The sequence below is a fragment of the Chroicocephalus ridibundus genome, chromosome 29 (assembly GCF_963924245.1).
Source record: "Chroicocephalus ridibundus chromosome 29, bChrRid1.1, whole genome shotgun sequence".
NCBI lineage: Eukaryota > Metazoa > Chordata > Aves > Charadriiformes > Laridae > Chroicocephalus > Chroicocephalus ridibundus.
In genome coordinates, this window is record NC_086312.1 from 409,534 (window position 1) to 430,385 (window position 20,852).

At 66.1% G+C, this 20,852-nt stretch overlaps 2 protein-coding genes and 1 pseudogene across 3 annotated transcripts; 1 reads left to right on the forward strand and 2 right to left on the reverse strand.

Annotated features, from left to right (window-relative positions):
- Window positions 1-415: 415 nt before the first annotated feature.
- Window positions 416-5,514, forward strand: PRKCSH (PRKCSH beta subunit of glucosidase II; the record flags this gene model as incomplete). The annotated part of the gene is made up of 10 exons (XM_063318941.1): window positions 416-498; window positions 626-704; window positions 829-915; window positions 1,168-1,302; window positions 1,403-1,493; window positions 2,076-2,145; window positions 2,835-2,924; window positions 4,030-4,104; window positions 4,212-4,311; window positions 5,136-5,514. Coding segments are annotated over 10 exons (945 nt in total), but the record flags the coding sequence as incomplete, so codon positions are not given.
- A 287-nt stretch (window positions 5,515-5,801) lies between these two features.
- COLGALT1 (collagen beta(1-O)galactosyltransferase 1) lies at window positions 5,802-20,753 on the reverse strand. 2 transcript variants are annotated; one of them, XM_063318915.1, is made up of 13 exons: window positions 20,616-20,753; window positions 18,752-18,910; window positions 14,876-14,986; window positions 13,858-13,975; window positions 13,579-13,713; window positions 12,571-12,775; window positions 11,237-11,356; window positions 10,309-10,385; window positions 9,181-9,287; window positions 8,915-9,047; window positions 7,622-7,749; window positions 7,215-7,421; window positions 5,802-6,084 (listed from the first exon to the last, which is right to left on the reverse strand). In XM_063318915.1, exons 3-13 carry the CDS (start codon window positions 14,887-14,889, stop codon window positions 5,817-5,819), a joined length of 1,512 nt encoding a protein of 503 aa, XP_063174985.1. In that variant the 5' UTR covers window positions 14,890-14,986; window positions 18,752-18,910; window positions 20,616-20,753; the 3' UTR covers window positions 5,802-5,816. The 2 variants fall into 2 exon arrangements, with proteins under 2 accessions (XP_063174985.1, XP_063174984.1); XM_063318914.1 differs by lacking the exons at window positions 18,752-18,910; window positions 20,616-20,753 and adding an exon at window positions 15,579-15,882.
- LOC134507945 (skin secretory protein xP2-like) lies at window positions 16,024-18,745 on the reverse strand (annotated as a pseudogene).
- Window positions 20,754-20,852: the final 99 nt, after the last annotated feature.

Here is a 20,852-nt window from a genome sequence, read left to right on the forward strand (position 1 = left end):
GGGGGCTGTGTGGGGGTGTCCTTTCGGGGGGTGCCCCGGGGGGGGACCGTGGGGGGGTGTCCCATAGGGGAGCACCCCCGCAGGGTTTGGGGGGGGTGCCCCAGCGCGCGGTGCCCCCCGGGGGGGGGTATGGGGGGGGGTGTCCCAGCGCGGGGTGCCCCTGCCTGGTTTGGGGGGGGTGTCCCATAGGGGGGTGCCCCCGGGGGGGGGTGTGGGGGGGTGTCCCATAGGGGGGTGCCCCGGGGGGGGGCTGGGGGGGGGGTGTCCCATAGGGGGGTGCCCCCGGGGGGTTTGGTGGGGGTGCCCCATAGCGGGGTGCCCCGGGGGGGGGCTGGGGGGGGGTGTGTCGCAGTGTGGGGTGCCCCGGGGGGGGGGCTGGGGGGGGTGTCCCAGCGCAGGGTCCCCCCCAGCAGAGCAGCGCGCGGCGGCGGCGGCGGCGGAGGAGGGGGCGCGGGCAGCCGAGGCCTTCGCCGAGCTGGACACCGACGGGGACGGACGGTGAGCTGGGGCCGGGGGGGGGGACACGGGGGTGGGGGGGGTTCCCCGGGAAGTGGGGGGGGGACACACACATAGCCCCCCCCCCCGCCGCCATCCTCACCCCGTGTCCCGTCCGTGCCCCCCCCAGGGTGACGGTGACGGAGCTCCGTGCCCGCCCCGAGCTGGACACCGACGGGGACGGCGCCGTCTCAGAGGACGAGGCCCAGGTGGGACCCCCCCGCCCCCGAAACCCCCCCCCCCCCCCAGGGTGACGCGGGGGGGGACCCAGGCGTCCGGGAAGGTGACGTGTGTCCCCCCCCCCAATCCTGTGTGTGTCCCCCCCCCCTCCAGGCGCTGCTGGGGGACTCGGCGCCGGTGGACGCTGCCGCCTTCCGCGACCGTCTCTGGGCCACCATCAAGCAGCGCTACCGGCCCCAGGTTGGGGGGGGCAGGGGGGGGGTCTGTTGGCCTTTGGGGGTGTCCCCAGGCTTTTTTGGGGGGCTCAAGTCTTGGTGGGGGGGGCGGTGGGGGAGGAAGCATTGCTGCTGCCCCCCCCCCCCCGTTTGGGTAGGTGCTACGTTAAGTTCTTAAGGGAAACTGAGGCAGGGAGTGGGGGGGGGGCCATGGATCCAGGCATCTGGGTGACCTGACCCCCCCCCCCCCCTTCCCCCCCCCCCCCGCCGTGTTTAGGGCCAAGCCGAACCCTCTGCGCCCCCCCCGGAGCCCCCCCTGGAGGAGACCCCCCCGGAGGAAGAGGAGGAGGAGGAGGAAGAGGCTGAAGAGGAGGAGGAGGAGGAGGGGGAAGGGCCTGATGAGGAGCTAAAGGTTGGGGCGGGGGGGGGGCACGGCACACCTGGGGCCCCCCCACCCTGTACCCGGCTATGGAGGGGGTGGGGACCCCCCTCCTGACCCTGCTGCCCCCCAGGTGCCCCCCCCGCAGCACCCCGAGGAGAAGGGGCCCGAGGAGGCCCCCCCAGAGCCCCCCTTCGACGACGCCACCCAGGCCCTGATCGATGGTACGGGGGGGGCGGGGGGGGTCCTGGGGGGGCGCAGAGGTTGATTGGGGGTCCTGGGGGGGGAGGGCGGGGGGGGCATTTGGGGTCTTGGGAGGGGTCCCTGAAGGTGACAGGGGGGTCCCTGGCGGGGGGGGGAATGGGGGTGTCCTGGGGGGGGCCAGGGGTGATGGGGGATACCGGGGGGGGGCGGCAGGAGGGTCCTTAGGGGGTCCCGGAGGGGCTGGGGGGGGTCACAGGGGTCCCTGGGGGGGTCCCCGGGGGTGATGGGGGTCCGGGGGGGACTTGGGGGGGGGGGTTATGGGGGGGTGTCTGGTGGGGGGGGGGGTTGGGGCATCAAGTGAAGGTTTGGGGGGTGTGGTGGGGGCAGGATTTTTGGGGGGGTCTCTGGGGAAAGGGGGTCTCGGGGGGGGGGGGAGGATGAGGGGCTCGGGGGGGTTATGGGTGCTGGGGGGTGGGGGGGGGCTGGGCCCTCTCTGCCCCTCCCGGCGGGGGGGGGGGGGTCTGGGACTGCTCCCAGTTTGTGGGGGGGGGCTGATCCCAATTTAGGGGCCCCCCCACCTCACCCCCCCGTGCCCCCCCCAGCCGCCCAGCGGGCCCGCGAGGAGCTGGAGGAGGCCGAGCGAGCCCTCAAGGAGGCCGAGGAGTCCATCAGGTGGGGCGGGGGGGGGGCTGGGACCCCCGAGACCCCCTTTGGGGGTGGGGGGGGGGACACCTTAAAACCCTCTGTCCCCCCACGCTGGGGGGGGCACCCCAAAAACCCTCCTGGGGTGGGGGGGGGGCGGGGGGAGACACCTCTGTGTCCCCTTTTGTACCGTGTGCCTCAGTTTCCCCTGGGCTGTGGATGGTGGGGGGGCTGGGGGGGCCTGGGACCCCCAAGACCCCTTTGGGGGTGGGGGGGGACACCCTAAAACCCTCTGTCCCCCCACGCTGGGGGGGGGCACCTCAAAACCCTCCTGGGGTGGGGGGGGGCGGGGGGAGACACCTCTGTGTCCCCTTTTGTACCGTGTGCCTCAGTTTCCCCTGGGCTGCGGGTGGGGGGAGGGTTTGGGGGGGGCTGGGGGGGGGGCTGGGACCCCTGAAACCCCCTTTGGGGGTGGGGGGGGGACACCTTAAAACCCTCTGTCCCCCCACGCTGGGGGGGGGCACCTCAAAACCCTCCTGGGGTGGGGGGGGGCGGGGGGAGACACCTCTGTGTCCCCTTTTGTACCGTGTGCCTCAGTTTCCCCCTGGGCTGCGGGTGCGGGAGTGGGGGCAATGGGGGTCTGGGGGGGGCGGGGGGGGGGTGTGGGTGTGTCCCTGTCGTCTCCCCCCCCCCGTGACCCCCCCCCCCGGTCCCCGCAGGGCCCTGGAGCAGGAGCTGGCCTTTGACTTCGGCCCCCAGGGGGAGTTCTCGTACCTGTACAACCAGTGCTACGAGCTGGGCACCAGCGAGTGAGGGGGGGCCCGGGGGGGGGCTGGGGACACTGCGGGGGGGGACGGACACACACGACACTGGGGGGGGGCATGGAGGGGGGGGGCAGGGAGAGGGGATGCGGGGGGGTTACAGGGGACATGGGGGGGGTGTCACTGGGGGCTTGTAGTGGGACACGGGGGGGTGGTTACAGGGGCTGGGGGGGGCTGGGGGGAGTGTGGGGGCATGGGGGGGGTCACTGGGGGTGTGGGGGGGACATTGCGGGGGGGGGAGTTTGGGGACATGGGGGGGGTCACTGGGGGTGTGGGGGGGACATTGCGGGGGGGAGTTTGGGGACATGGGGGGGGTCACTGGGGGTGTGGGGGGGACATTGCGGGGGGGAGTTTGGGGACATGGGGGGGGGTCACTGGGGGTGTGGGGGGGACATTGCGGGGGGGGAGTTTGGGGACATGGGGGGGTCACTGGGGGTGTGGGGGGGACATTGCAGGGGGAGGCCTTGTGGCGGGGGGGCGGGGGGGGTGTGAGTGTGGGCACACGGAGAGGGGGACAATTGGTGGGGGGGGTCACTGGGAGCTGGGGGGTACCATGGGGGGGGGGGCGTGGGAGGGGAGATGGGGGGGTTATGGGGACATGGGGGGGTCATGGGGGCAGGGGGGGTGTGGGGACACTGAGGGGGGTGGTTACGGGGGGGGATGGTGTCCATGGGGGGGACATCGTGGGGGGGGGGGGGAGGAGTGTGGGGACATGGGGGGTCATGGGGGCTGGGGGGGACATTGCTGGGGGGGGAGTTTGGGGACATGGGGGGGGGGTCACTGGGGGTGGGGGGGTCACTGGGGGTGTGGGGGGGACATTGCAGGGGGAGGCCTTGAGGGGAGTGGGGGGGGGGGGCCACTGGGGGCTGGTACTGGGGACATTGGGGGGGGGTCATTAGGGGCTGGGGGGGGGGGGGGCGGGTCTGGGGACATTGTGGGGGGTGGGGGGGGGCACCAGGGGTTGTGGGGACATGGCGGGGGGGAGCAGTTGTGGGGGACAGGGGGGAGTTGGGGGTCCCCCATGTCCATCCCCCCCCCCCGCACTGTGTCACCGTGTGTCCCCCCCCCCCCCCGTGTGTCCCCCCCCCCCCAGGTACATCTACCGCCTCTGTCCCTTCAAACGCGTCTCCCAGAAACCCAAACACGGCGGCGCCGAGACCAACCTGGGGTGAGGGACCCCCCCCCCCGCCCCCCCCGGGGACACTGCGGTGGCTCCTGTCCCCTGTGTCCCCCCCCAGCCCCCCTCACGTGTCCCCGTGTCCCCCCCCCCCGCAGGACGTGGGGGGCCTGGGCCGGCCCCGAGGCCGATCGCTTCAGCGCCATGAAGTACGAGCACGGGACGGGCTGCTGGCAGGGCCCCAACCGGGCCACCACGGTGAGCTGGCCCCGTGTCACCCCCCCCCCCCCCGGGTGACCCTGTCCCCCCCCCCGCCCCGGGGTGTCCCTGTCCCCCCCCCCGGGGTGTCCCCCACCACCCCCAGGGAGCCCCATATCCCCATCGGCCCCCGTCTCCCCACTCCCTTCTGGGTGCCCCGTGTCCCTTGGTGGGGGGGGGGGTGTCCCCTGGGGGGGGAGGCTGTCGCTGTCCCCTGGAGGGGGTGTCCCCGTGTCCCCTGGGGGGGGGTGCCCGCTGTCCCCAGCCCTCAGGGTACCCCGTGTCCCCTGGGGGGGGGTGCCCGCTGTCCCCAGCCCTCAGGGTACCCCGTGTCCCCTTGGGGTGTCCCCATCCTCCTGGGGCGTCCCTGGGTGCCCCGGCTTCCCCCATTCCCTGGGGGGGGGCGGGGGGGGGGGGGGGGGTGTCCCCATCCCTTCGGGTACCCCCCCCCATCCCCGTCCTGTGCCCCTTGTCCCCTGGGCGGGGGTGTCCCCATCCGCTGGGGGCGTGTCCTTGTCCCCGGGTCCCCCCCCAGGTCCCTGCGAGGGTGTCCCTGGTCCCCGCCAGAGTCCCCAGCCCTGGCCCCCGGGCTGTCCCTGTGCCCCACGGCCGCTGGGGGGGGGTCCCTGACCCCCAGAGTGTCCCCGTCCCCCAGTCCCCACCCCCACGGTCCCTGAGAAGGTGTCACCCCTCCCCTGGGCTGTCCCCCAGGCTGTCCCCGTGCCCTGGGGGTGCCCCTTGTCCCTGTCGTTGTCCCCCCACCCCCGGGGGGGTGTCCCCGTCCCCCCCACTGACCCCCCCCGCCCCCTCCGGCCCCCGCGCAGGTGAAGTTGTCCTGCGGGACGGAGACGGCGGTGACGGCCACCACCGAGCCCAGTCGCTGCGAGTACCTGATGGAGCTGGTGACGCCGGCGGCGTGTCACGCCCCCCCCTCGCACGAGGACCACGACGAGCTCTGACCCCCCCCCAGCCCCCGGTACCACCATCCTCAACCCCCCCCCGCCCCCGGTCACAGCTCTCCTGGCCGTGCCTCAGTTTCCCCTCGGGGTGGGGGGGTGGTGGCCATTCCCTCAAGGGGACAATCCGGGGGGGGGGGTGGTGACAGCACGGTCCCTGCCTCAGTTTCCCCCTCCCACAGCCCGCCGGGAGCTGCCAGAACCTCAAGGGACCACAGGACCCCCCCCCCCCACCCCCCCGGGGGGGACTTTTTCAAGGAGGGGGAATATTTTGCGGGGGGGTGGGGACACATTTTGCGGGGGGGGGGAGGGTGGGACACGACACGACGACACCACACAGACCCCTGTGACCGAGCCGTGGGGGGGGGCGGGGGGGGGGGGTGTCCCTGGGCTGTAAGGACGGAGGCGGGTGGGGGCCGCGTCCATCACTCTCCGAACCCCAAAATTAAAAATAAAAATAGAATTTTTTTCCAAGTGCGGTCTCCCGTGTCGTGTCCCCCCCCCAGCCACCGCCGCCGTCCCCCCCCCCCCCCAGCCCCCCCCGCCGGGTCATAGCTCGTCGCGGGCGGCGCTGTCGAGGGGCGACTGCAGCACGTCGGAGTTCTGGGCCTCGCGCCGCAGCTGCTCCTGCTCCCGCATCTTGTGGGACCTGGCGCGGTCCCAGTCGGTGGCGGTGGCCGCGTCGTCCCACAGCACCGAGGTCTCGGTGTCGCTGACGTACCCCTCCTCCCCCGTGTAGTGCGTGGGGAACACCAGCAGCGGCTCCGCCGAGAACGCCGCCAGGTCCCGCCGCGGGAAGTGCCGGCTGTAGTCGGCGCTGGGACGGGAGAAGAAAACCCCCCCCCAGACACACACACAAAAAAAGAAAAAAAAAAAAAAAAAATTGGGAAAAGCAGCTTTTTTTCCCCCCAACCCCCCCGGGACGCGGAGGGTAAAACGGGGGGGATCCTGGGATGCGGGAGGGAAGGCCCCCGGAAGCGGAGGAGGGATGAGAAAAAGGGCTCCCAGGGAAGAGGGTGCTCCAAGGGACGAGGAACCGGAGCCGAAGGGACGAGGGACGGCACCGAGGGACACGGAGCCATCGGCAAAGGGACAAGGGAGCAGCTCCGAGGGGCAACGGCTCCAAGAGGAGAAGGAAAATGGCTCCAAAGGGACAAGAAAAGGTCTCTGGGGCGGGGGGAAGGGATCCAAAGGGACAAGAGAAACATCCCCCAAGGAATGAGGACCCAGCTCCGAGGGGAACGGAGCCAGAGGGACACGGAGCCATCTCCGAAAGGACAAGGGACCAGCTCTGAGGGGCAACGGCTCCAAGAGAAGGAAAATGGCTCCAAAGGGACAAGGAAAGGATTCTGGGGGAAAATGGAGCCCAAGGGACAAGAGGCCACCTCCGAGGGGGAACGGATCCGTGGGGACAAGAGAAATGGTTCCCAAGGAACCAGGTCTGAGGGGAAGCGGATCCAAAGGGACATGGAGCCATTGGCAAAGGGACCGTCACTGAGGGGCAACAGCTCTGAGAGGACGAGGAAAATGGCTCCAAAGGGACAAGAAACGGATCCTGAGGGGAAACGCGGCCAAAGGGACAAGAAAAATGTCCCCCAAGGGACCAGCTCCGAGGGGAAAGGAGCCAAAGGGACGTGGAGCCATCTCCAAAGGGACACGGAGCCATCTCCAAAGGGACATGGAGCCGTCGGCAAAGGGACACGGAGCCGTCGGCAAAGGGACAAGGGACCAGCTCCGAGGGGCAATGGAAAATGGCTCCAAAGGGACAAGAAACGGATCCTGAGAGGAAACGGAGCCGCTGAAGCAGCTCTAAGGGGAGAAGAACAAGGTCTCCGACAGAACCATCCGGAGGGACAAGGGCCCGGCTCCGAGGGGAAACCTCTCCAGCCTCTCCGACCCCCCCCGCCCACCCCCTCCCGACCCTGGGACCCCCCCCCGGGGACTCACAGCGGGTGTTTGTCGAACATGACGGGCAGGAACTCGTCCACCGGCAGCATCTTGCCCAGGGGTTCGGCCGCCAGCAGCTTGCGGGCGCCGCGCAGGGAGAGGACGTAGCCCAGCGTCCAGTAGGAATAATCGGCTTCCACCAGGTTCCGCACCCGCGGCACCGCCTTCTCCGGCCGCTCCACCTGCATCCGCTTCCTCCCGATGTAGCTGGAGTCGGGGGGGGGGGGGGAGAGAGAGACGACGATGACGACAGGGGGACCCTCGATGACGACAGGGGACCCTCGATGATGACAGGGGACCCTCGATGATGACAGGGGGACCCTCGATGATGACAGGGGACCCTCATTAACGCCGAGCGAGTCGTTAAGGAGCCGGGGGGGGGGGGATTAGGGGGGGGGGAGCCTCACATGAGGTCCCAGGCCAGGCCGGCCGCCTCCAGGTCCTGCATCAGCGTCATCAGGCGCCGCTTGAAGAAGATCTCGAAGCGCAGGTCGTCCTCGAACACCACCGACTTCTCCAGCCCCCGCCCCGCGATCTGCGACCCAACGGGAAACGGGGGGATGGGGGGGGGGTTAGGGGGAAAAAGCCGGGGAGGGGGGGGGGAATCCCACCCGGTTTTCCTGGGATGGCGGAGGGACGGCGGCGCCGGGGATGACACGGGGCCAGGCAGGAGCGATGTCACCCCCACACACCCCCCCCCCCACCACCAATGCCACCATGTCCCACACCTGGTGCCCGAGGGTGAGGGGGGCCAGCGCCCCCTCGGGACTGGGGACCCGTCCCCGTCCTTTCCCTCGGGATCAGGGACCCGTCCCCGTCCTTTCCCTCGGGATCGGGGACCCGTCCCTGTCCTTTCCCTCGGGATCGGGGACCCGTCCCTGTCCTTTCCCCCAGGACCCGTCCCCATCCTTTCCCTTGGGATCGGGGACCCGTCCCCGTCCTTTCCCTTGGGATTGGTGACCCATCCCCATCCTTTTCCTCGGGATCGGGGACCCATCCCTGTCCTTTCCCCCAGGACCTGTCCCCATCCTTTCCCTCGGGATTGGGGACCCGTGCACTTCATTGCCATCAGGATCAGGGACTCGTCCCCTTCGTCATCGTCGGGATTTAGGATTTGTCCCTTAACATCCGCATCAGGGACTCGTCCCTGTCCTTCCCATCAGGATTAGGGACTTGCCCCCTTCCTTCCCGCTGGAATTAGGGACTCATCCCCGTCGTCACCACCAGGATTAGGGACCTGTGACCTTTGTTCCCGTCAGGATTAGGGTCTCATCCCCTCCCTTCCCTTTGGGATTAGGGATTCGTCTCCTTCCTCCCCCTGGGGATCAGGGACTCGTCCCCTTCGTCACCATCGGGATTAGGGACTCGTCCCCTTCCCTACTGTTGGGATTCGGGATTCGTCTCCTCCGTTGTTAAAATTAGGGACTCGTCCCCTTCGTTACCGTCAGGATCAGGGATTTGTCCCCTTTGTTGCCATCGGGATTTGTCCCCCTCCTTCCCCTCGGGATCAGGGATTAAACCCCTTCGTTACCATCGGGATCGGGGATTTCTCCCCGTTGTTACCACGGGGATTCGGGATCTGTCCCCTTCCCCGCCGTCAGGGGCCTCTTCCCCTCCCTCCCCGCGGGGATGAGGGTCCCGTCCCCGTGTCGTTCCCAGGGGATCGGGGTGTCCGTCCCCCCCCTCCCGGCGCCGCTCACCTCCTGCCAGACGCGGTAGTGGCTGAGGAAGCAGCCGAGCTCCCCCTTGGTGAGGGGCCGCCCGTGGTAGGGGTCCTTGTACCCCGGCAGCATCCGGATGCCCAGCGCCTCCACCTCGCTGCTGTTCATGGCCCTGCCGAGACACCGGCTCCGGGGACCCTGCCCGGGGGGAGGGGACAAACCCCCCCCGACCCAGAGCGGCTCCGGACCCCCCCCCGCCCCTTCCCACCCCGGGACCCCCTTTCCCGGGATCCCCCCGCACCCACTTGCCGTCCACGGCCTCCACCAGCTTGACGGCGATCTCCTGCTCCCGCAGCGTCCGCAGCATCCGCGCCCGGCGGTCCCCGCGCCGCTTCAGGTTGATCATGAAAACCTGGGGAAAAGGGGGGGGGGGGGGGGCGGGGAAATACCCCCAAAATCCGGACAAGAGGGAGAAAAAAAAAAACAACCCCAAAATTCAGAAGGGAAGGGAAAAGGCACCCCAAAATGCAGAAGGGGGAGGGGGGGGAAAAAAAACCCCCAAATTCTGAACAAAAGGGAAGAACTCCCCTCAAAATCCAAAAGAGAGAGAGGGGAAAACCCCCAAATTTGGGGAGAAAAGGGAAAAAGCACCCCAAAATCCAGAAGGGGGGGGGGAACCCAAATTCTGAAGAAAAGGGAAGAACTCCCCCCAAAATATAGAAGAAAATGGGGGAAAAAACCCTCAAAATTCAGAAGAAAAGGGGGAAAAAACCCCAAAATCCAAAAGTGGGGGGAGAAACACCCCAAATTCTGAAGAAAAGGGAAGAATTCCCCCCAAAATCCGAGAGAGAGAGGGGAAAATCCCCCAATTTTGGGAGAAGAGGGAAAAAGCACCCAAAAATTCAGAAGAAAAGGGAAAAGGCACCCCAAGACCCAGAAGAGAGAGGGGGAAAAACATCCCAAATTCTGAAGAAAAGGGAAGAATTCCCCCCAAAATCTAGAAGAAAAGGGGGAAAAAACCCCCAAAATTCAGAAGGGGGGGAAAAAAATCCCAAAATCCAGAAGGGAGGGGGAGAAATACCCCAAATTCTGAAGAAAAGGGAAGAATTCCCCCCAAAATCCAGCAGAGAGAGAGGGAAACGTCTCAAATCAGAAGAAAAGGGGAAAAGCTCCCCAAAAACCCAGCAGAGAAGGGGGGAAAAAACCCCAAAACTCGGGAGAAAAGGGAAACCCCCACTCCTAAATCCGTCAGGAAAAAAAAAAAAACAAAACCAAACCAACCACCCAAATTTGGAAGAAAAAGGGGAAAATCACCCTTTCTTTTTTTTTGGGGGGGGGGAAGGGGAAAATCTGGAAGGATGAGGAAAAAAAGCCCCCAAATCGCGGAGAAAAGGGGACGCCCCCCCCCCCCCCCCCGCGAGGCCCCCCCTCACCTCGTCGAAGCCCATCTTGTCGGGGACCTTGGGGGGGACCCACACGTGTGGGGATGGCTCCGCCGGGGGGTTCTTCACTGGGGGGGGGGGACACAGGGGGGGACACCGGGCTGGCACCCACAGGAGGGGACACCGAGGGGCGGGGGGGGGGGGGGTGGGGGGGTGTCTGCTGTGGCCGAGCCGTGTCCTCCCCCGTCCCACCGTGTCCCCTTGTGTCCTGCCATGTCCCCCCCCCCACCCCCGTCCCGCAATGTCCCCCCCGGTGTGTCCCCATGTCCCATCGTGTCCCCCCCCAACCCCTCGTGTCCCCCCATCCCCTCACATCCCCCTACGTCCCCTCGCGTTCCCCCCCGTGTCCCCCCATCCCCTTGTGTCCCCTCATATCCTGCCATCCCCCCCCCCCCATCGTGTCCCCCCCCGTCCTGCCATGTCCTCCCTGTCCCCTCATCTCCTACTGGGCCCCCCTGTCCCCTCGTGTCCTCACATCCCCTCGTGTCCCCGTGTCCCCCCCATCCCTTCCTGTCCCTTGTGTCCCCCCGTGTCCCCTCATGTGCCCCCATGTGCCCCCATGTCCCCCCGTCCCCCATCCCCTCGTCTCCTACTGTGCCCCCACGTCCCCCCGTGTCCCCCATGTCCCCCCCATCCCTTTCTGTCCCTCGTGTCCCACTGTGTCCCCTGTTTCCCCCCCATCCCCTTGTGTCCCCTCATGTCCCCCCATCCCCCCTTGTCCCCCTGTGTCCCACTGTGCCCCCGTCCCCTCATGTCCCCTGGTCCTACTGTGTCCCTGTGTCCCCCATCCCCTCGTGTCCTCGCATCCCCTCACGTCCCCCGTGTCCCCCCGTGTCCCCCCATCCCTTCCTGTCTCTCCTGTCCCACTGTGTCCCCCCGTCCCCTCATGTCCCCCCGCGTCCCCCCGCCCCGCGCTGACCCATGATCTCCAGCAGGACGTGCAGGAAGCTCTCGGCCTCGTCCCGCAGGGAGCTGTGGGAGCGCAGCGGCACCGGCAGGAACCCGAACGGCTCCCGGTTACACACGAACATGGGGACCCCTGGGGACGGCACCGCAGCGCGTCACGCCGGGGTGACGGCGGGCGACGCCGGCCCAAAGCGACGTTCAGCCAGCCCAAAATTACCGCGAAGCCAGGCCAAACTCGGCTCCCGCCAGCCCGGGCCGGGCCACGCGCCAAATTAAAGGAACTTTATAAAGTCGTACGAGCCCAAACTCAACATTAAGCGAGCCCAAAGCTAAAGGGAGCCCAACGTCACAGTTAAGGGAGCCCAAAGTCAAAATTAAGCGAGCCCAACCTCAAACGAGGTGAGCCCAAAGTTAAGCGAGCCCAAACTTATTTAAACGAGCCCGAACTTAACGTTGAGAGAGCCCAAAGTTAACGTTGAGAGAGCCCAAACTTGAAGTTGAAGGAGCCCAAAACTCAAAGTGAACCCAACGGTCAAGTTCAGCGAGCCCAAAAATTAAGCGAGCCCAAACTGAGTTAAGCGAGCCCAACACAAAATTAAGTGAGCCCAACCTCAAAGTTCAGCGAGCCCAATGCAAAATCAAGCAAGCCCAACTTGAAGTTAATTAAGCGAGCCCAACCTCAAAACTAAGCGAGCCCAACGCAAAATTAAGCGAGCCCGACCTCAATATTAAGCGAGCCCAACCTCAAAACTAAGCGAGCCCAACCTCAAAACTAAGCGAGCCCAACCTCAAAACTAAGCGAGCCCAACCTCAAAACTAAGCGAGCCCAATACAAAATTAAGCGAGCCCAGCGCAAAGTTAATTAAGTGAGCCCAACCTCAAAGTCAAGCGAGCCCAACGCCAAATTAAGCGAGCCCAGCCTTAAAATTGAGCGAGCCCAACGCAAAGTTAAGCGAGCCCAACCTCAAAATTAAGTGAGCCCAACGCCAAATCAAGCGAGCCCAGCCTTAAAACTGAGCGAGCCCAACGCAAAATTAAGCGAGCCCAACCTCAAAATTAAGCGAGCCCAGTGCAAAGTTAATTAAGCGAGCCCAACCTCAAAGTTAAGTGAGCCCAACCTCAAAATTAAGTGAGCCCAATGCCAAATCAAGCGAGCCCAGCCTTAAAATTGAGCGAGCCCAGCCTTAAAATTGAGTGAGCGCAACGCAAAATTAAGCGAGCCCAACCTCAAAATTAAGCGAGCCCAGTGCAAAGTTAATTAAGCGAGCCCAACCTCGAAGTTATGCGAGCCCAAGGCAAAGTTACGCGAGCCCAAGGCAAAGTTACGCGAGCCCGACGTCCCCTCACCGGCCTGGCGGCAGGAGAAGGCGAAGACGATGATGTCGTCGAAGGCCCAGGCGTAGTCGGGGTGCGGGGGGTAGAAGGCCAGCGCGCGCGAGCCCTCCTTGCGCAGGTCCAGCAGCAGCGTGGAGTGCGCCATGGGCACCGGGAAGCAGCCGCGGCGCTCCCGCTTCCGGATGGGCAGGTATGCCGGCGTGCGGCGGTAGTAGCCCTGGCGCGGAGGGACCCTCTGGGCGCCGGCTCGGGGGGGACAGGGAGGACCCGGCGCGCCCAGGGGACGCCGAGGACCCAGAGGATGCGGCACCCAGGGGATCCAGTGGACACAACAGGACCCGGCACCCAGAGGGTCCTCTGCACCCAGGGGACACGGTACCCAAGAGACGCGGTGCCCAGGGGACCCCGAAGACCTGGAGGACCCAGCACCCAGGGGACACAGAGGACCCAGAGGCCATGGCACCCAAAAGATGTGGCACCCAGGGAACACGGCACCCAGGGGACGCGGCACCCAGGGGACGCGGCACCCAGGGGACATATAGGACCTGGCGCTCAGGGGACACAGAGGACAGGGCACCCAGAGGGTCCTCTGCACCCAGGGGATGCGGTACCCAAGAGACGGGGTGCCCAGGGGACTCAGAGGATCCAGCACCCAGGGGACCTGGAGCACCCAGGGGATCCAGAGGAGCCACCACCCAAAGGACATGGGCCCCAGGGGACCCAGAGAACTCAGCACACAGGGGACCTGGCACCCAGAGGACCCAGAGAACCCAGGGGACCCATCACCCAAGGCACGTGGCACCCAGGGGACCTGTCACCTGGAGGAAGCGGCACCCAGGGGACACGGAGGACCCAGTGCCTGGAGGACACGGGCTCCAGAGGACCCAGAGAAGGTGGCACCCAGGGGACCTGGAGGACTCGACACCCAGAAGACCCAGGGGAGCTGGCACGTGGAGGACGCCGGGGATGCGGCACCCAGAGGACCTGAGGGACGCGGCACCCAGGGGACGCGGCTCTCACCTGCGCCGTCATCCCGCACCAGAAGTTGGAGTACGCGGCGCGCGAGTCCAGCATCGGGGCCACCACCGTCTTGTTCTCGGCCATCAGCAGCCCCAGCGTGTCGGGGTTGGTCAGGACGTTGTCGGCGTCCAGGAACTGCCCGGCGGCACCGAGACACCCGAAACGGCCCCGTCAGCCCCCGAAACCACCGCTGCCGCGGGGGCCGTGTCCCGTTCCCCCCCCCAGCCCCGGGGTGCTGTGTCCTGTCCCCCCCTCCCCGGGGTGGCGGGACCCCCTTACCAGCAGGTAGTCGGCCCACATGGCGCGGGCGGACTCCAGCGCCGCCTGCCGCAGCTTCATCACGTGCTCGTAGCGGGAGGGGGGCCAGTGTTTGGGACCCTCCTCGTCGGGGTACGACCTGGGGGGGGGGGGAAACGGGATGACACTGCGCTGCCCTCCTGTCCCCGGAGCCATCCCCCCCAACCCTGCACCCCCCCACCCGCTCCGTGGGGACCCCCCCTGAGACTGGGCACCCACAGGGACCCACGGCCCATAGGCAACATACCCCCCCCCCCTCAAAAAAACCACTGGGCACCCAAAGTCCACGGGGACCCCTCAAACCTGGGTGCCCACAGGGACCCCCCTTACGGTGGGGACCCACAGCCAAAGGACCCTCCCCCCCGCAAACTTGGGGACCCACAGCTCATCGGGACCCCCTTCTCAGGCTGGGGACTGAGAGCGTATGGACCCCTCCCCCCCCAAACCTGAGCACCCACAGCCAAAAAAAACCCCCCCAAAACAGGGCACCCGCAGCCCCTGGGGCTCCCCCTGAACCTGGGCACCCACAGGGACACCCCCCCACAAACTTGGGCACCCACAGCCCACGGGGACCCCCTTAGGATGGGGACCCGCAGCCCATAGACACCCCCCTCCTCCCCAAAACCGGGCACCCACAGCCCACAGGGACCCCCCCCCCAGGCCTGGGTGCCCACAGGGACCCCCTTCCGATGGGGACCCACAGCCAAAGGACTCCCCCCAAAAGGGGCTCCCCCTGAACCTGGGCACCTAGAAGGACACCCCCCCCCCCCGGCCCAGGCTGGGGACCCACAGCCAAAGGATCCCCCCCCCCAAAACTTGGGGACCCCCAGCCCACGGAGACCCCCCCCCAAAGCTGGGCATCGACAGGAACACCCCCCCCAAACTTGAGCACCTACAACTCATGGAGACCCCCCCCTCAGGCTGGGGACCCCCCCCCCGACACCCGGACCCCGCGGGGCTCCCCCTCTGCCCCCGTCCCCCCGGGGTGCCCCCCCCTCACCGCGGCTCCTCCATGGGCCTCCACTCCACGCGGTGGTAGAGCCCCCGCACCCGCAGCAGCCATTCCCGCAGCAGCGCCGTCGTGTTGTCCTCGCTGTGGTCCACGGCCACCCTGCGGGGACACGGCTGTCACCTCTGGCTGCCCCCCCCCCCCCCATGTGTCATCCCCCCCCCCCATAGCTCCCCCACAACCCCCCACGGCTGTCACCTCTGTCTGCCCCCCCCCCCCCATGTGTCATCCCCCCCCCCCATAGCTCCCCCACAACCCCCTCAGCCCCGAGGATCCCTCCCTGCCCCACGTCCCCCGCCGTGTCCCCCTCACACCCCGTGTCCCCCCCCCATGTCCCCCTACTCATGCCCCCCCCCCCCCCATGTCCTCCCCACCCCATGTCTCCCCCCAGCCCCATGTCCCTCTGAGTGTCGCCCCCCCCGGGTATCCTCTAATGCCCCTCCGCGTCCCCCCCACCCCATATCGCCCCCCCCACCGTGTTCTTCCCCCCATCTCGCATCCCTCCCCATGCCCCCCCACCCCATGTCCCCCAACCTTACGGCCCCCCCGCCCCCCCCACCCCCGCTCCGTGTCCCCAATGCCCCGTGTCCCCCCCCGTCCCACGTCCCCCGCGCCCTCCCACGCGTGCCCCCCCCCCATCCCGCGTCCCCCCCGCCCCGTGTCCCGTCCCCCCGGTGCCCCCCCCGCCCCGCACCACAGCGCCGTCCGCTCCTTGGGGTGCCGCAGCCGCTCCAGCGCCCCCAGCGTGGCGGGCAGCGCATGGGCCGCGTTCCGCGCCAGCAGCGCCACCACCACCCGCGGCGGCCGCAGCGGCGACTCGGGGCTCCAGCGCTCCTCGGGGAAGTACCCGCCCGCCGGCCCCGGCCCCGGGCCCGGCCCCGCCGCCAGCGCCAGCAGCAGCAGCGGCCACGGCCGCGCCGCCATCCTGGGCCGCCCGCGGCTCCGCCCCTCTGGCCACGCCCCCGTGGCCTCGCCCACTACACCCCCACGCCCCCCGCGCGACCACGCCTCCTCATTGGCTACGCCCACCCTGGCCACGCCCCCCGCGCGGACAGAGCCCTCTATGGCCGGGACGCGCCGAGGCCACGCCCCCTAGGTGGGCGTGTCCATGCGTGACCACGCCCCCCGCTCTTTAGCCACGCCCCCCCGGCTCCCCCCCACCTCCCGCGGGCCCGGCGCCAGGACGGGGCGAGCGCGGGCCCGGGGCGGTCGCCACCGCGGCACCGGGCACCTCCCCGGCTCCCCCCTCACCGGTCTCTGTCCCCCTCCGCCCCGAATTCCACCTTCAGCGGCTCACGGCCGAGTATTTCACCCTCAAAGCGGCACTTCCAAGTAATTTCACCCTCAAAAATTCTACCTCCGAGCGTTTTCACCCCCAAAATCCTACTTCCGAGCATTTCGCCTTCAAAACTTCAAGTAGTTTTACCTTCCAAATGCGTGCTTTCCCAGCATTTTTCCCCTCAACATTCCACTTTCGCCTATTTTTACTCTCAAAATTTCACCTCCGGGCATTTTTTCCCCCTTCGAAACGTGTCCCCCCCTCTCCCCGCAGTGTTTTCCCCGCAAAATTCTACCCTCGAGTGAAATTCCCCAGGGAAAATGCTCAAAAACGTCGACTTCCAAGAGACCAAGCCAGGCCCGTCTCAGCCCCTCTTCACCCTCTTTTCGCGCCCGGCCGACGGAAAACCCTCGACCGTTGGAGAGACGCGGGGAATATTGTCACCTCCTGGGATTTAAAGAGGGTTAAAGCGTCCCTCGCCCCCGCCGTGAGTCACCGGCCCACAACGGCTCCCTTGTTCCGGACAGGGGTGGGGGGGACGGGGACGCGACCGCCCGTGACATCAGCCCTGTAAAATGAGATGATTTTTCCCCCCCCCCACAACCCGGGTTTGGCCGGCGGGAGGTTCCAGGCATCCAGGGGGAGGGAAGGGAAGGAAAACTGGCAGGAATTCAAACTAAAAATCAGCCTTGGGATTCTGGAAGGGAGCGAGGGGCAACAGCTGGAATTCAACTCGAATGTACAAACATGGAAACGGCTGTTTAACGACGGCTTAAAAAAAAAAAAACATAAAAAATCCCACCCCAAAACCAACCCAAAATCTCTGCTGTGGGTAAAAAAGCAGCGGCGAGGACGGGGACTGCAAATATTTTGACGGGGGACGCGGCCAGCGCCGCTGCTTCCTTAATATTTTCCAGGTTGATGATGACGGCGAAGTCGGAGAACACAAAATGCTTGTATTGGGGCAGCTCCTATGCGGCGGGGGGGGGGGAACGGGGCAGCGTCTGCGCTCCCAGAGAGCCGGGAGGCTGCCAAACCAGCAGCCGGGATGGGAAAAACGACGGGAATTGGGTAAAGCTCCCCAAAAATTCGGGCAGAGCGAGAGCAGGGAGGAGAGAAGCCCCCTGGGATCCCAGAGGAGCCCGTGAGCCCCCGGGACAGGGCCCCCCTTCGCCCCCAAAACCACCCCCGGGACTCGCTACGGAGGGAAGCGGAAAGGGGAAGACGCCAAAAAAGGGAATAGAATAAAAATAAAAGCAGAATGTTGTGGGAAGCGCAGCTGAAAGGGAGGGGACACACCCACGGCGGGGCCGGGGGGGGACACAGAACGGGACTCTGTCCCTCCGGAGGAGGTTTTCGGGCTGCGGTTTGGCAGCCGCCGCCGCTGGAATTAAAAGCTCTTTTCTGCCCAGAGACCGAACCTGAAGGAGCCGCTTTTTCCCGCTGAACTAAAACCCGCTTGTTTGAGCCCGTTTTCCCCAGCCGAGTCCCCCCCCAGCCCTGCTCCGAGCCCATCGCGGGCTCGACGGGACCCGTTTACACCCAAACTCCAAATGTTTCGGCAGGAAAAAAAAAAGGAAGAAAAATCCGGAGCGGCCCCTCCCGAGCGAACCGCGAACTTCTGCGATTCAGTTCCGAAGAGGCGCGAGAGAGCAGCCGGGAAACGCGGCAAAGAGGGTGATTCAATGGGAAAAAAAAAAAAAAAACCCACCCCAAAACGCGTCCAAATAAACCCACGGCGGGCGTAAAAGGAAAGGGAGAGCGGCCCCCCCCTCACCTTCGGCAGCCGCCCCCGGGGCTCGTCCCGGCACTCGGGTGAGCTGGTGGCGGCTGGTGACCTCTGCCAGGGGCCGGGGAAGGTTGGGGGGGACATTCTGCGTCACCCGCGAGGACAAAAAAAAAACCTGCTGAGCCCGCGCTGGGGGCGGGGGGGGACGCGGGATTTTCCTCCCCATCGCGGCAATCCCGAGCCCAAATCCAGGCTGGGGGGCGGAGGAGCCCTGAGGAGAAGGACTTTGGGGTGTTGGTGGGGGTCAATATGAGCTGGCAACGTGCGCTGGTAGCCCAGAAAGCCACCGGCAACCTGGGCTGCAACCCCAGCAGGGCGAGGGGGGGGATTCTGCCCCTCTGCTCCAATCTGTTGAGACCCCCCTGCGGCGCTGCCTTCGGCTCTGGGGCCATGGGAAGGACGCGGAGCTGCGGGAGCGGGGCCGGAGGAGGCCCCGGAGATGCTGGGAGGGCTGGAGCCCCTCTGCTGTGGGGCCGGGCTGAGCTGGGGGGGTTCAGCCTGGAGAAGAGAAGGCTCCGGGGAGACCTTGGAGCCCCTTCCAGTCCCTAAAGGGGCTCCGGGAAAGCCGGGGAGGGACTCTGGAGCAGGGAGGGGAGCCGTGGGACGAGGCGGGATGGGTTTAAACTGGAAGAGGGGAAATTGGGAACGCGCAAAGGAACACGGTTTTATGGTTTCTCGCCAACCCAAAGGGCGGCGACGCCACCAGCTGTTGGGAGACGCGCTGCGCTCGGGCCTTCGGAAGGAAACTCCCGTCCTTCCTAGGGCAGGGAAAAAGGACATTCTTGAAGCAATAACTCACCAAACCCTCACCGGGACTCGCCGTCCCCAGTTAAAGGCTGCCGACGCTTTGCGGGAAAGCCTGGAAAACGCGCAGGAGCGGCGCCGATTTGTCCATCTTCCTTGAGCTCAATGGCCTTCAGCACAGGTGCCAGCATCTCAGCGGGGTTTTCCGGCAGGACTAGAAGATAGTTTTTTACAGACTTATTGACTGAAAAGGCAAAAAACTGCCCTGGGAGAGCGGAAAAAGGGAGAGGGGAGGGGGTGCCGTGCGGCTTTAGCCGTGGCCCTTGTCCCCGAGGCAGCCCAGGGGGGGCGTGAGGTGGGGATGGGGCCGGGCCAAGGGTTTAAAAAAGCTGCAGGGGGGGGGAAGGGCCAGGGCAGGTGCAGCCCCTGAGGATGAGGATGGAGCTGGCCCCGCCGTGCCGGGGGTGGGGGGAGCTCAGGGGTGAAACCGGGGGGGGGGGTTCCGCAGGCAGCCGCCTCCGGCCATCGCCGGACACGGGCAATTTTTGACCCTGGCCCTGGGAGAGTTAAAAAAAAAAAAAAAAAAGGCGTTATTTTTTTTAATTGCAAATATATTTAATTTGCTTATTATTAATTTGCTAACGTAATTTATAATTAGCAATTTTCGCTCTCCCGGGGCTCAAAAATATCCCGGCCCAAGGTGCCAGGAGGGAAACCTGGGGCTTGTTCTGTCTCTGGGAAGCGCTTCCGTCGCCCCACAAACCTCGGGGCCCCGCGGGGGACCGCAGACGGGTGGGGAGAGGGGCAAAGGGGGATGCAGGGGGGGAAGAAACGGGGGAGGCGGGACGGGAAGAACGGGGAAGGAAAGAAAGGGGGGGCGTGGGGGAAGCAGGGGGAGGGTTGGGGGGAAGGGGGGAGAGGGGACAAGGGGGAAGAAAGAGGGGACAGAGGATGGGGGAGGCGGATGGAAAAGGGGGAAAGAGGGGACACGGGACGAGTCGGGGGAAAGAAAGGGGAAACGGGACGGGGGGAAAGAAAGGGGAAAGTGGGAAAAGGGGAAGGGGACAGGAGCGGAAGAACAGGGAAAGGGGGGGGCAGGGAACGTGGAAATGGGGGAAAGAAAGGGGGAAGTGGGAAAAGGGGAAGGGGGGCCCAGAGGAAGCGCGGGTGGAGAACGTGGAAAGAGGGAAAGAAAGGGGGAAGTGGGGAGAGGGGGGGAAGAAAGGGGAAGCGGGGGACAGGGCAGGGGGACAGAAAGGGGAAAGAGGGAATTCGGGAGCGAGGAATTCAGGAACGACGCAGAAACGACGGCGCAGGATACAACGAGGGGATTTTTCCAAGTTATTTCCGCATTTGAGAGGGCACGGCGGAAGGGGCAGCGCGCGCTGGCTCTCTGCGCCCGCTCTCGCTTCCCTAATCACCCTTCGGCAACGGGCGGGTTTTGCCACCCTTCGGGCCCCGCGGGACGGGCAGAAGCAGGAAACTCCGAGCAGAAACACCCGTCCCAGCGCAATCAGCGCTCGGGCTGGTTGCGACCCCCAAATATTTTTAATACAAGGAAATCAAGGGGGGGATGGTTTAGAAAAAGGCATAAAGCCGGAGGGAAAACGGGTTTGGAATCCCCGGGGGGTAACACGGCAGAAGAGAAGTGGGTTTCGACGGACACAGTACCACGGACCAGACACAGGAGGATTTACCACCGCACGGTTTTGGACTCGCGTTTCCAAAACCATCTCCTTCAAACTTGTGTCGTTTGTCAGGCCCGAGAACGGGGGATCGCGTTATTTTAAATATTATTTTAACTTCGCGTTAGATTTTAGCTTCAAAGCCTTGTCCACCTGCAAAGTCTTGTCCGTTTGCTTCGTGTTTTTAGGACGCAGAGCTCGGCTATCGGGCAGATAAAACGTGATTTTCGTTACCTTCACGTTTAACTCACGCATCCTGACGTTTTCTGTCTGGATCTCCTTGGAACTTGATTTCAGAGACACCGAGAGCAGCCTCTCCCCGCTCCTGCTCACGGCGTTCCCCAGGAAGGCGACGCAGAGACGACTACGGACAAAGCAGCCCCCGGGCACTTCGCTGACGAAGGCCGAATCGCTCGTACTCCGGCACTCATCGACTTCTCCGCGGCTCTGAAAGACGCCGTCAAGAGGGAC